Source organism: Amblyraja radiata, chromosome 7 (genome assembly GCF_010909765.2).
Source record: "Amblyraja radiata isolate CabotCenter1 chromosome 7, sAmbRad1.1.pri, whole genome shotgun sequence".
Classification (NCBI taxonomy): domain Eukaryota; kingdom Metazoa; phylum Chordata; class Chondrichthyes; order Rajiformes; family Rajidae; genus Amblyraja; species Amblyraja radiata.
Genome location: NC_045962.1, coordinates 34,070,694 through 34,083,513, shown reverse-complemented (window position 1 = coordinate 34,083,513; position 12,820 = coordinate 34,070,694). Strand labels below are relative to the sequence as shown.

The 12,820-nt window shown below is 42.8% G+C and overlaps 1 protein-coding gene across 13 annotated transcripts in view; it reads left to right on the top strand.

Moving 5' to 3' along the window:
• baz2b (bromodomain adjacent to zinc finger domain 2B) overlaps window positions 1-12,820 on the top strand; it is a 233,331-nt gene that overhangs the window by 218,161 nt on the left and 2,350 nt on the right. For 10 of the 13 annotated variants that reach the window (XM_033024116.1, XM_033024114.1, XM_033024118.1 and 7 more), the window contains 4 exons: window positions 1,827-2,134; window positions 2,521-2,656; window positions 8,480-8,626; window positions 9,976-10,247. In XM_033024116.1, the coding sequence (XP_032880007.1) occupies window positions 1,827-2,134; window positions 2,521-2,656; window positions 8,480-8,626; window positions 9,976-10,247 (863 nt within the window). Of the gene's footprint in view, window positions 1-1,826; window positions 2,135-2,520; window positions 2,657-8,479; window positions 8,627-9,975; window positions 10,248-12,820 lie in introns of those variants that run through there. The other 3 variants (XM_033024122.1, XM_033024123.1, XR_004412578.1) reach the window with 2 other exon arrangements.

The following is a 12,820-nucleotide window of genomic DNA, read 5'->3' as shown; positions in this document are numbered from 1 at the left end:
CATCCACAATCAGTACCCCGTTTCTGCCTTCTCCCCATATCCCCTGACTCCGCTATCTTTAAGAGCCCTATCTAGCTCTCTCGTGAAAGTATCCAGAGAACCGGCCTCCACAGCCCTCTGAGGCAGAGAATTCCACAGACTCACAACTCTCTGTGTGAAAAAATGTTTCCTCATCTCCGTTCTAAATAGTTTTCCCCTTATTCTTAAACTGTGGCCCCTGGTTCTGGACTCCCCCAACATCGGGAACATGTTTCCTGCCTCTAGCTGGTCCAAACCCTTAATAATCTTATATGTTTCAATAAGACTCCCTCTCATCCTTCTAAATTCCAGAGTATACAAGCCCAGCCGCTCCATTCTCAGCATATGACAGTACTGCCATCCAGTCATTCCGGTCAATTGTTCAATTGTTTGCTCACTGGCACCAGAGTTGATAGATCCAATAATAAGTTGCATAAGAGAGAATGGACAAAGAAAGGAGTCTGGTTGTGTTTAATGGTATACCAAATTATAAGTTTAGTAATCAGGAGGTCCACATGGTACACCAGGGTTCTGTTCCTCAGAACTATCTGTATCTTGAACTGCTCGTAACACCCTCGTAAATCTTGTTTTGGGTCTGTTCAGGTGAGGCAGAGGTTCACTTGCACCTTCGCCAACCTCATCTACTGTATCCTATGTTCCAGGCAGACTCCTATATATCGGCGAGACCGAGCACAGGTTTGGCCATCGTTTCACTGAACACCTCCGCTCAGTCTGCCTAAACCTACCTGGTCTTCCGTTTGCTAAACATTTTAACTCCCCCTCCTATATTGACCTTTCTGTCTCCTGGTCCTCCTCCACTATCAGAGTGAGGTCCAGCGCAAATTGGAGGAACAGCACCTCATATTTCACTTGGGCAGCTTACACCCCAGCGGTATGAATATTGACTTCTCTAACTTCAAGTAACCCTTGCTTTCCCTCTCTCTCCATCCCTTCCCCATGCTAGTTCTCCACCAGTCTGGCTGTTCCCCTGATTAAATCTTATCTCTGTATGCTTCGTTGTCACCTCCCCTTAACTAACAATGATCTATTCTACATTTTCCTTGAACTACATCCCCTTGGATGTCTTGTTTTCTTACCTTACCCTTATCTCTGTCTCCCTCTCCCTTGACTCAGTCTAAAGAAGGGTCTCGACCCGAAACATCACCCATTCCTTCTATCCAGAGATGCTTCCTATCCCACTGAGTTACTGCAGCATTTTGTGTCTATCTTTGGTGTAAACCAGCATCTGCAGTTCTTCCCTATCTATTTTGTTTGCACCTTTTCCAGTTTATTGACATCCTTCCAAGGGTAGAGCGATCAGAACTCTACAGTACTCCAAATGCAGCCTTGCCAAGGTCTTGTACCATGACATCCAACTCCTGTATTCAGTGTGCTGACCAATGAAGGCAAAGGTGCCAAATTATTTCTTCACCTCCCTGTCTACCTGTGGTGATTTTTATTTGCGAGGAGCTGTCAGAAATGTCTCGGCTCTGTAAATTGTTGGGGAAGGTTACTGGTGATGGATTTAAGTTACCTGAAGTATTTGCTTAATTATAAAACGGATTGCCCCATCGTTCAAAACAGGTATCAGCTTAAAATGAGAAGTGTCTATCTAATGATTTCTGCCAGGAGACGAGGAAAGAAAGGATTGATGATCCTCCTTTCTTTCACCACAAATGTATAAACCCAAAATATATAAATCCATCGTGTTTTGTTCCATTTTTCAGTGATGTAAACTTCCCTGTAAAATTACACATTTCTGACAAATTTCAAAATAAAAAATGATTTTCTTTTGTCTTTTTATACAGGGCTGGATATGTCCGGAGCCTGCTTCTGACAGAGATGATCTGGTCTACTATGAACACAAACCCTTTGATATGGAACAGACTGTTGGCCAACATGCTGGAGACGAAGACGAGGAGAATGGCAGCAGTATAGAACGGCGAGATGGCAACCCTCTAGATATAGCTGTAACGAGGCTGGCTGATTTGGAGAAGAACATAGAGAGAAGGTATCTGAAGAGCCCCTTAAGTACCACCATTCAGATCAAACTGGATAATGTGGGCACAGTTACAGTTCCTGCTCCTGCACCATCCAATACAGGTGATGGTGATGGGTAGGTTATCGAGATTAACTTGGAAAATTATTGTGCTTTTCTGCTAATTGGAGCCTTTTTTCTTGCCTGTTTCCCCTTGTTTCTTGTGTGTGTGTGATCCATGTGGATCATCCTTATCTGCATGGTGCTTTGTAGCGACCTCTTTTACTGTGGATGGTTTTGTCTACAGGAATGTCCTACGTCATTTGATCATATATTAGCTTTAAGGCATGTTGCCACAATGCTATAGGGAAGTTCAAATGCCTAAAAATTATATCAACTCTTTACTGGCTGTGCACACTGCTGTTTAAACACTATTTGGCTTGATGTGACATTTTTTGTACTTGACAATGCAATCCCAACTGCACCAATTTCTTAACCTCGTTTTTCCATTGTACTTTCAACAGAAGTGATGAAGATATTGCCCCTGGATTAAAAATGTGGCGGAAAGCTTTGTCTCAAGCTCATAATGCTGCACAAGTAGCGATGTGCCTTCAACAATTAGAGAAGACAATAGCATGGGAGAAATCAATCATGAAAGTCGTGAGTACTGTTTTTTCATTAGCATGCCCATTTATTTCAGGAAATCATATTCTCTCCATTTCTCCCATTATGTACAACTGTCAAAATCAGCAAAATACTTCTGTTGAACATTTGGATGATGCGTTTTAGAAAAAAAAAGTGTGAATGGCTGGGGCCACTCTTCACCTCTGCTTCTGTTAATGAAACTGAGCCATTAGCCTCTGCTCCTTACAAAATGCTAAGCAACCTTACCCATTCAATAATTTCAAGAACTCCCATGTCTGATATTACAAATAAACATAAAGGGAAGTACCATAGAATCACACAGCACAGAAACAGGCCTTTTGCCCCAACTCATTTGCGGCAATTAAGATGCCCCGTCCAAGCTAGTCTCAACCTTTTCTATTTGTGTACCTGTCCAAATGTATTTTAAACATTCAGTCCGGCAGAATGTATAGAAGCTTGAAAACATGCACCACCGCACTCGGGAACAGCTTCTTTGTTATCAGGCTTTTGAAAGGTCCTTCCATAAACTAGAATACTGTTTGATTTACCTCTATCCCCTTGAGGACATTGGACTTTGTCTAAGAAACTGCTGTGCTACAAAGCTGAGAACTGTATTCTGCACTCTATATCTTTCCCTTTGCTCTATCTATTGTACTTGTGTTTGAACTGATTGGATCTATGTATCATACATCCAATCTATTTGGATAGTATGAAAAACAAAGGTTTTCACTGTATATCTCTGTACATGTGACAATAAGAAACCTACATTTAAATCTAAACCTATAACTTGTAGTAGTACCATCTCTATGGATTCATCTAGCAGTGTGTTCCATGTACCCATCACCCTCTGTGTGAAAAGCTATCTCTCTGGTTCCTTGTGTGGCCAAAATATAAACTTAAACGTACCCATCTTTCCCCTCCATGTCCTCTAGTTTTAGGACACATATGAATAATTATTTTTTTGTTGTTATGAATTAATTAGTATTGTTTTTTATACTTAGTAAGATGTTAAAACTGCTGAGAATTATCTCACCAACACTGCAGTATTCTGTTCACGTGGAGCTGATGCCAGACTAGCATTTCCATTTAGTAGTTTCTCATGGCATTAGATCGGTGCCTCACCTTTATCCACACTGAACCACTGGAGTTCTCTCTCCCCCAGATATCTGAACTTTAATGTCATTGGATCCCTTTTGGGAAAGTCTACCTTGTGTGGCCAAAACATAAATGTAAACTTGCCCTACCATACCTATTAAATGGAATGTTGCACCACCTAGCATATGGTTTCCATTTGATCAAATCCAAGTGTATTGAAATGCTTCACCAGTTTCTGTTGCATTTTTGTCAAATTACATTCTGTTACCAGCTGAAGTGGTCCCCCATTCTCCTATATTGCCTCACTTATTAAATGAAAACCATATAGCAGGTGATGCAACTTTCCATTTAAAACATAGGATAATATAAGAGATTGGAGGAACACCTCAGCAATGAACAAAAAGTAATTTGAGGAAAATCCATCTGAAACTGGAGTGTATTGTTTAAAGACATAACATTTAGCATTTAAGCAGACAAGCAGAGCAAGTTTACTTATGGATATTTTCTGATTATATTATCATCCCCGCATGAGGCAATGAGCACAAAATTTCAAACTACAACACAATTTGAACATCCTTCCCTGGTTCCAAGCCATCACTTCATCCTAACTGTGAGCTAGTTATTTTTTTTTTGATAATTGAACAGCATTCATATAAAGCTGAAAATGGTAAAATAAAGATAATTAGTTAGATTGGAAAAGAGGTAATGCAGGTTTTGTAGAATTTGTTGCTTTATTTGCTCTCATTCCGTCCAATAAAGCTACTAACATTATGGGTTAGTGGCCTGTCAATGGCCTGTCATTGGCTTGTAAAGTAAACCTATCTCTGACCTGCTAAGTATTCTGATTTTACTTCTTAATTCTAGCATCTCTTTTTTGCTTTCCAATATAGTTTTTCCCTAATTAGCTATCTTACCCCCATAGACAACGTTATGATGTTCTTTCAGGAATGCAATTGCAATTCAAATAGCTCTAAACCTAAAACCTGTCTCAAATGAATTTATTTTAAGAAATAATTCTCCACGGCAGAAATTTGCTGAGGCGTAGTTTTTAATTTTGCTGATAGCAAGCCTTCTACACAGTTGAAAGCATTTAAACTTGTTTTTATTGAGGATAAAAGTCCCTAAAGATTGGGATTACAGAGGTAACAATATTTACCTGTCAGTCATGAAACAAAAATCTTATTCGTTTCTGCAGAACAAAGTAGATTTAGGTAGCTGTACAACAAAGTAGAATATATTTCTATTCTGGAGCTAGCTTCATTAACTCAAGCCCCAAAATGTTGACTTGTTATCTATCTTGATATATCCATTACTGACACAAAGTCAGCTCTTCACCACTAGCAAATGCCACCATCACACATCTTGTATGTTAAGCGTAGCCTGCATTGTACAGAGTGCAACGTTGGCATGAAGGTGAAAGTATTTTGTAAGATCGAATGGATATCATGTTGCAATTAAATTTGATGTGGTCAATATGACTCCTTTTTAATCAGTCTCTGATAATAAACTCCAAACTAATGTCTACTCTCATGCAGCATATCGCTTTATTGAAAATTTAAAAAACTGCATATGCTGGGTATTTGAAATAAAAAAATTTAAATACTGGAATAACGCAGTAGATCAGGCAGCATTTGTAAACAGTGAAACGAGTAACTATTTCAAATTGGAGGCCCTTTGTCAAAGTTGTTGCTGAACTAAGAAACAAAGAGGTGAATATGGAAATGTCTATTATTAACAAGCTTTGTAATCTGTGCATTGATGCTGCCTGATTGGTTATGTATTTCCAGCATCAACCTCTTGCCTTCATGTTCCAGGAATAGTTTTGACCCGCATTTCACAACTTTGACATAGAACAGTACAGCACAGGCTCACACCATTTGGCCCACAGTGTCCAAGCCGAAGATGAGGCCAAGTAAAACTAATCTCAACATGATTCACATCCCTCCATTCCCTGCATATCCATGTGCTTATCATGTTTTATTTTTATTTTTTGTTTATCAGTCCTACAGTCCATCAATTGGGCACCTTGGGCAATCCTGGATGACCCTTCAGAAATGTTCCCTTTTTCTTATCCATTCCAACCCCACACTACCTGTGAAGTAAACCTAACTTGTCTTCCCACTTTCCAGTTTTGATGTAGGGCCTTTACCTGAAACATCAATTCTGTTTCTCCATTCACAAATATTGCCTGACCCGCTGAATGTTTTCAGTACTTTCTTTATTGTTTATTTAGTTGGATTAGAGATTATTGGATTTTAGACTTTTATAGACTTTAAGAGATACAGTCCGGAAACACGCCCTTCGGCCCATGAAGTTCATGCCGACCAGCGATCACCCTGTACACTAACACTATCCTACACATTAGGGACAATTTACAATTATCAAAGCCCTACAATTATCAATTACCCTACAAACCTGTACATTTGGACTGTGGGAGGAAACCAGAGCACCCGGAGAAAACTCACGCAGTCACAGGGAGAACATACAAACTCTAAAACAGCACCCATAGTTGGGATTGAACCAGGGTCTCTGACACTGTAAGGCAGCAACTCCACCGCTGCATTATTGTGCTGCCACTGATTTACAAAAATTAAATCATGAACTCGCCGTAAACTGGAATGTGTCTCCGTTTTTTCATTTAAATCAACAAAATTTTACGATGTTTAATCTAATAGACTGTGCACAATAGAAGTATAGAAAAGAACAATATTTTAAACACATTTGTATTATCACATCTTTGTATCCATTTTCTTCTCATTATATAACTCGGGTCAATAAGCTGAGTGCCAGACTCCAACAACTCAATAGACAATAGGTGCAGGAGTAGGCAATTCAGCCCTACGAGCCAGCACTGCCATTCAATGTGATCATGGCTGATCATCCCCAATCAGTACCCCGATCCTCCCTTCTCCCCATATCCCCTGACTCCGCTATCTTTAAGAGCCCTATCTAGCTCTCTCTTGAAAGTATCAAGAGAACTGGCCTCCACCACCCTCTGAGGCAGAGAATTCCACAGACCCACAACTCTCTGTGTGAAAAAGTGTTTCCTCCATTCTAAATGGCTTACCCCTTATTCTTAAACAGTGGCCCCTGATTCGGGACTCCCCCAACATCGGGACATATCTCCTGCCTCCAGCTTGTCCAAACCCTTAATAATCTTATGTTTCAATAAGATCCCCTCTAATCCTTCTAAACTCCAGAGTATACAAGCCCAGCTGCTCCATTCTCTCAGCATATGACAGGCCCGCCATCCCAGGAATTAACCTTGTAAACCTATGCTGCACTCCCTCAATAGCAATAATGTCCTTCCACAAATTACGGGACCAAAACGGCACACAATATTCCAGGTGTGGTCTCACTTGGGCCCTATACAACTGCAGAAGGACCGCTTTGCTCCTATACTCAACTTTTGTTATGAAGGCCAACATGCCATTTGCTTTCTTCACTGCCTGCTGTACCTGCATGTTTACTTTCATTGACTGATGAACAAGGACCCCCCTGATCCTGTTGTATTTCCCTTTTTCCCAACTTGACACCATTTAGATTATAATCTGCCTTCCTGTTTTTGCTACCAAAGTAAATAACCTCACATTTATCCACATTAAACTGCATCTGGCACACATCTGCCCACTCCCCAAACCTGTCCAAGTCACCCTGCATTCTCATGGCATCCTCCTCACAGTTCAAACTGCCACCCAGCTTTGTGTCATCTGCAAATTTGCTAATGTTACTTTGAATCCCTTCATCTAAATCATTGATGTATATTGTAAATAGCTGCGGTCACAGCACCGAGCCTTGCAGTACCCCACTAGTCACTGCCTGCCATTCTGAAAGGGACCCGTCAATCCCTACTCTTTGTTTCCTGCCAACCAATTTTCTATCCATGCCAGCACCCTATCCCCAATACCATATTTTGCCCACTAATCTATGTGGGACCTTATCAAATGCTTTCTGAAAGTCCAGGTACACTACATCCACTGGCTCTCCCTTGTCCATTTTCCTAGTTACATCCTCAAAAAATTCCAGAAGATCAGTCAAGCATGATTTCCCCTTCGTAAATCCATGCTGACTCGGACCGATCTTGTTACTGCTATCCAAATGTGCCGCTATTTAATCTTTTCATATTTTATGATTGAACAACCAAACTCCTACAAACATAATTAAAAATAAGAATACTGAATATGGAACAAATGCAAAAAGTTTCATTTGTTGGTCTCATTGACCCCACAGAGAAATATTGCTTTTTCAGTATGGCGTGCTGCACTATATATTAGCATCTTTTTGAACTATTATTTGCAGAACAATTGTATTGAAGGATAAAGTGATTATAGTTTGATCAATTGTGTCTAACCTCGATTTGCACAGAAAAAACATTAATCAAGTACCATATAAACTTTTCTCAACCTATTCTACATATGAGCATATTTACATAGCTAGCAAGAAATGTATCTTTATGATGAAATCAGAAGTATAACAGTTGGTCTCATCAGTGTTGCTGTTTAGAAAAGCATTGCTTACAAGTCCTCGGTTACATTTGGGGAGTGTGTCTATAAGGCCATGGTCATCAATGCACTTGATAAAATATCTCATGATCTCCCATACATCCTGAGGAGTTCGGCATGAAGGTAAAAGACATGTTAGCCATGGGGGTTTTGGCCGCATCTGCCATTAAAAAGATTGACAAAAGGTGAATTGGACCATCTGGCTAATTTGATCTAAGCTTTTTGTTGTCATTTCTAACAGTTCTGCCAGATATGTCGAAAGGGGGATAATGAAGAATTGCTACTGCTCTGTGATGGTTGTGACAAAGGATGTCACACTTACTGTCACAGACCCAAAATTACTACTATTCCAGATGGTGACTGGTTTTGTCCTGCCTGCATTGCTAAGGTAATGTAATTGTAATGTCTAAATCTACACAATCCAGCATAGATGTTTGTATATTATATTCAATATCCGTGATACCAACAATAAGCGAGTTTGGTATTCCGAAAATGCAAGGAATCATGGGATTTGTCAAAGGTCATTCAGCCATAAAGAAAAAGCAAACGAAGCTTTGGCTGAACAAACTATGTATAAATTCTTATCTTTATTCATAATTTATGTGTAAAAATATATTTAATCTGAGGAACTGGGGTGCCAAGTAGCGGGAGAGCGTGGTGTAACTGCGAGAGGGAGACGGGAGAGACATTCTCGGCTGCTGCGCGCACAGACCCGCACCTCATCCGCAGCCAGGATCAAACTCGGGTCCCCGGCGCCGCAAGCGCTGCTGAACCGCCACTGGACTGCCTCTTCCCCCCCCCCCCCCCCCCCCCCCCCGAGTGTCCCATCCCGGCCGGAGACGTCTGGGGCGACCCCGGACCGACGGTGCAGCCCAACCCCGCTCCAACTCCCGAGGAACCCACTCCCTGACGAGCCGGGAACGTCAGTCGCACACCCCCCGCCCCACCCAGTGGCCGCCGGCCAACCCCCCTGGTGCTGACGAAAGCCAAGCACCAGCCATCAACGGGGATACACACAAAGCGCTGCAGCAACTCAACTGGACAGGCAGCATCCCCAAAGAAAAGAAATGGGTGACGTTTCGGGTCGAGACGCTTCTCGAGAGATGTTGCCTGACCCGCCGAGCCACCGCAGCACCCCGTGTGCATCCCCGCTGATGACCGCAGCTTAGCCGGGAATTACCTTGTTAATTGATGAATTCCTTGTCTGGTTTATTGGACGAGGCACTTTATTTTGAATGTACATGATTGAAACTTCTAATACATGTTGGCAGCAGACATTGTCTCGTTAATAGTGTTTCCTATGATATTTATTGTATTCAATTTGACAATAAATAAACTTGGTGGCACAGTGGCCAGCTGGTAGAGTTGCTGCCTCACAGTGTCAGAGTCCCGGGGTCGATCCTAACCTTGAGTGCTGTCTGTGTGGAGTTTGCATGCTCTCTCTGTGTTTTTTCCTAGTACTCCGGTTTCCTCCCACAGTCCAAAGACGTGCAGGTTTATCTTTTACGATGTCCCTCTGTAAATTGACCCTACTGTGTAAGGAGTGGATGAGACACTGGGATAACATAGAGCTAGTGTGATAGGTGATTGACGGTTGGCGTTGACTCGGTGGGCCGAAGCACCTGTTTCTATGCTGTATCTCTCTCTAACTTCAGCCTAGAAAACCATAGTGCATTTTAACTAAATAACATCTTGGCTTTTTTTCCTTCTCTTTCGTCCAATATCTCCTTTTGGTAGGCAAGTGGCCTGTCTCCACGGAGTAAAAAATTTCTATATCGTCCAAGAAAGAATTATGAACAGAAGAAGGCCAGGAGGTTATCCGGAGCTGGCATTAGTGATGAAGAGGAGACGGCTAGTACAAGTAGTACCCCAAAGAAGGGAAGCAAAGAATCCAAAAAACGGAAACTGGAGGATAGTCCACCTGTGAACTCGCCCAGGCTGGAGGGCCCGTCACCCAGCAAGAAGTGGAAAATCATAAAAGATAATAACAAGGATTTGTCCTTGTGCAGGTATGAGATGGGCATTCAAATCTACGATCGTGCTTGGTATGAATAATGAACTCTATCTTTCTAACTAAGGAGCATGTCAAATAGGTAGAAGAACTGGATGGGAGGTGGGAATTTTCTTTACACAGATTTATTTTTTAAATTAGCAATGTACTGTTGTAAAGGTAGTAAAAGAACTTTCAATGTGGAATGGGATACATATTTAAATAAGAATCATTATTGAGCTATGAGGTAAAAAGCAGAGTTGGGATCCAGAGACACACAAAATTGCAGATACTGGAATCTTGAGCAAAACACAATGTGCTTCTTCTTTCGTGGGGTGTGCACAGCCTAAGGTCGTTGGACAAGTTGTTCTATTTGACCTTCCGTTTGTGCACGTCGAGTTGATTGCATTAGTCCAAACAGGGCGGACCACGTGAAGGTTGCAATCTTCCACCCCCACAATGTGCTGAGGAAACTTGGTTTGTCAGGCAGCATCTACGGAGGGAATAGACAGATGTCGTTTTGTGTTGGGACCCTTCAGAAGCTTTTGAAGCACTGATATTTGCTTGATGCATTATGAACCATTGGTCAAAGGTCATTTTGTTCTGTTTGATTGAGTGATTATCAATGTTTCTACTAATTCAGTATTATCTACTTATACTCTCCTACGCCTAGCAGAGCTGGTCCTTACCCTCAACAACTTTTCCTTTGACTCTTCACATTTCCTCCAAATCCAAGGCGTTGCTATGGGCACGCGCATGAGCCCCAGCTATGCCTGCCTCTTTGTAGGGTAAGTCGAACAATCCTTGTTCGAGGCGTACCGTGGCCCTATCCCCGAACTCTACATTGACGACTGCATTGGTGCTACCTCCTGCACCCATGCAGAACTCACTGACTTCATCCATTTCACCACTAACTTCCATCCGGCACTCAAATTCACCTGGACCATTTCCGACATCTCCCTACCGTTTCTAGACCTCGCTATCTCCATCGCAGGTAACAGACTACTGACCAACATCTACTACAAACCCACTGACTCCATGGCTATATCTGGACTACTCTTCTTCCCACCATGCCTCCTGTAAGGACTCTATCCTCTCCTCCCAATTCCTCCTTCTACGCCGAATCTGCACCCAGGATGAGGTGTTCCAAACCAGGGCATCGGAGATGTCGCCATTCTTTAGGGAACTCTTCGACTATTGATGAGGCTCTCACCAGGGTCTCTTCTATATCCCGTAGCTCCGCTCTCACTCCCCATCCCCCCACTCGTAACAAGGACAGAGTCCCCCTTGTCCTCACCTTCCACCCTACCAGCCGTCACATACAACAGATAATCCTCCAACATTTTCGCCACCTCCAACGGGATCCCACCACTGGCCACCTCTTCCCCTTTCGGCTTTCCGCAGAGACCGTTCCCTCCGTAACTCCCTGGCCAATCCGTCCCTTCCCATCCAAACCACCCCCTCCTGGTACGTTCCCTTGCAACCGCAGGAAATTATACACTTGTCACTTTATTTCCCCCCTCCAAGGACCTAAGCAGTCTTTCCAGGTGAGGCAGAGGTTCTGTTATTCCAGTTGTCAACTGCTGTTCCAGTTGTCAACTGCTCTACATCGGTGAGACCAAGCGCAGGCTTGCCTATCGTTTCGCCCAACATCTCCACTCAGTTCGCAATAACCAACCTGATCTCCCGGTGGCTCAGCACTTCAGCTCCCCCTCCCATTCCGAATCCGACCTTTCTGTCCTGGGCGTCCTACTGCAAATTGGAGGAGCACCTCATATTTCGCTTGGGTAGTTTACACCCCAGCAGTATGAACATTGACCTCCAATTTCAGGTAGTCCTTGCTTTCTCCCTCCTTCCCCTCCCCAGCTCTCCCACAGCCTACTGTCTTCGCCTCTTCCTTTCTTTTTCCCGCCCCCCCCACATCAGTCTGAAGAAGGGTCTCGACCCGAAATGTTGCCTATTCCTTCGCTCCACAGATGCTGCCTCACCCGCTGAGTTTCTCCAGCAATTTTGTCTACCATCAGTTTTTCACAAATCAATTGATCACTCTATTGGGCAAAAGCTCAGCGAATCAAGACTGAATAATTGGTTGGAGATGTGAAGGAACTGGTGGAGAGGAGCATGGGCAGCAGGGAGAGTTGGATTCTGTATTGCTCTTGGCAAACCTGAATGAATGAATCTCCTGAATATGCCGGTCAATAGATTGGCTGCGTAAGATGGATGGGATGAGAACAGACCTGTGTGCATGTTTGTAGGTTGTTGATGGAGGAAATTGGGGGGGATAGCTTGATCATAAAGACAGGGTATGATGGTATGATCACAGGAGGGGGACCATTGGGGGCATTACACTGTGCTGGCGTCAGTCAGCATCTCTGGAGGACATGGATAGGCAATATTTCAGGTCGAAACCCTGGGTTACTCCAGCACTAGGCAAGATTCTAGCATCTACAATTTCTTCTGTCTCTAAACCGGGGATAGGATGGTTTACTGTAAGTTTTTAGTAGAGGCATAAAAGAAAAATTATGGCATAGGGAGGCCATTCAGCCCATCATTTCCATGACAATCAAATAGGAGCTACATAACCTGATCCCA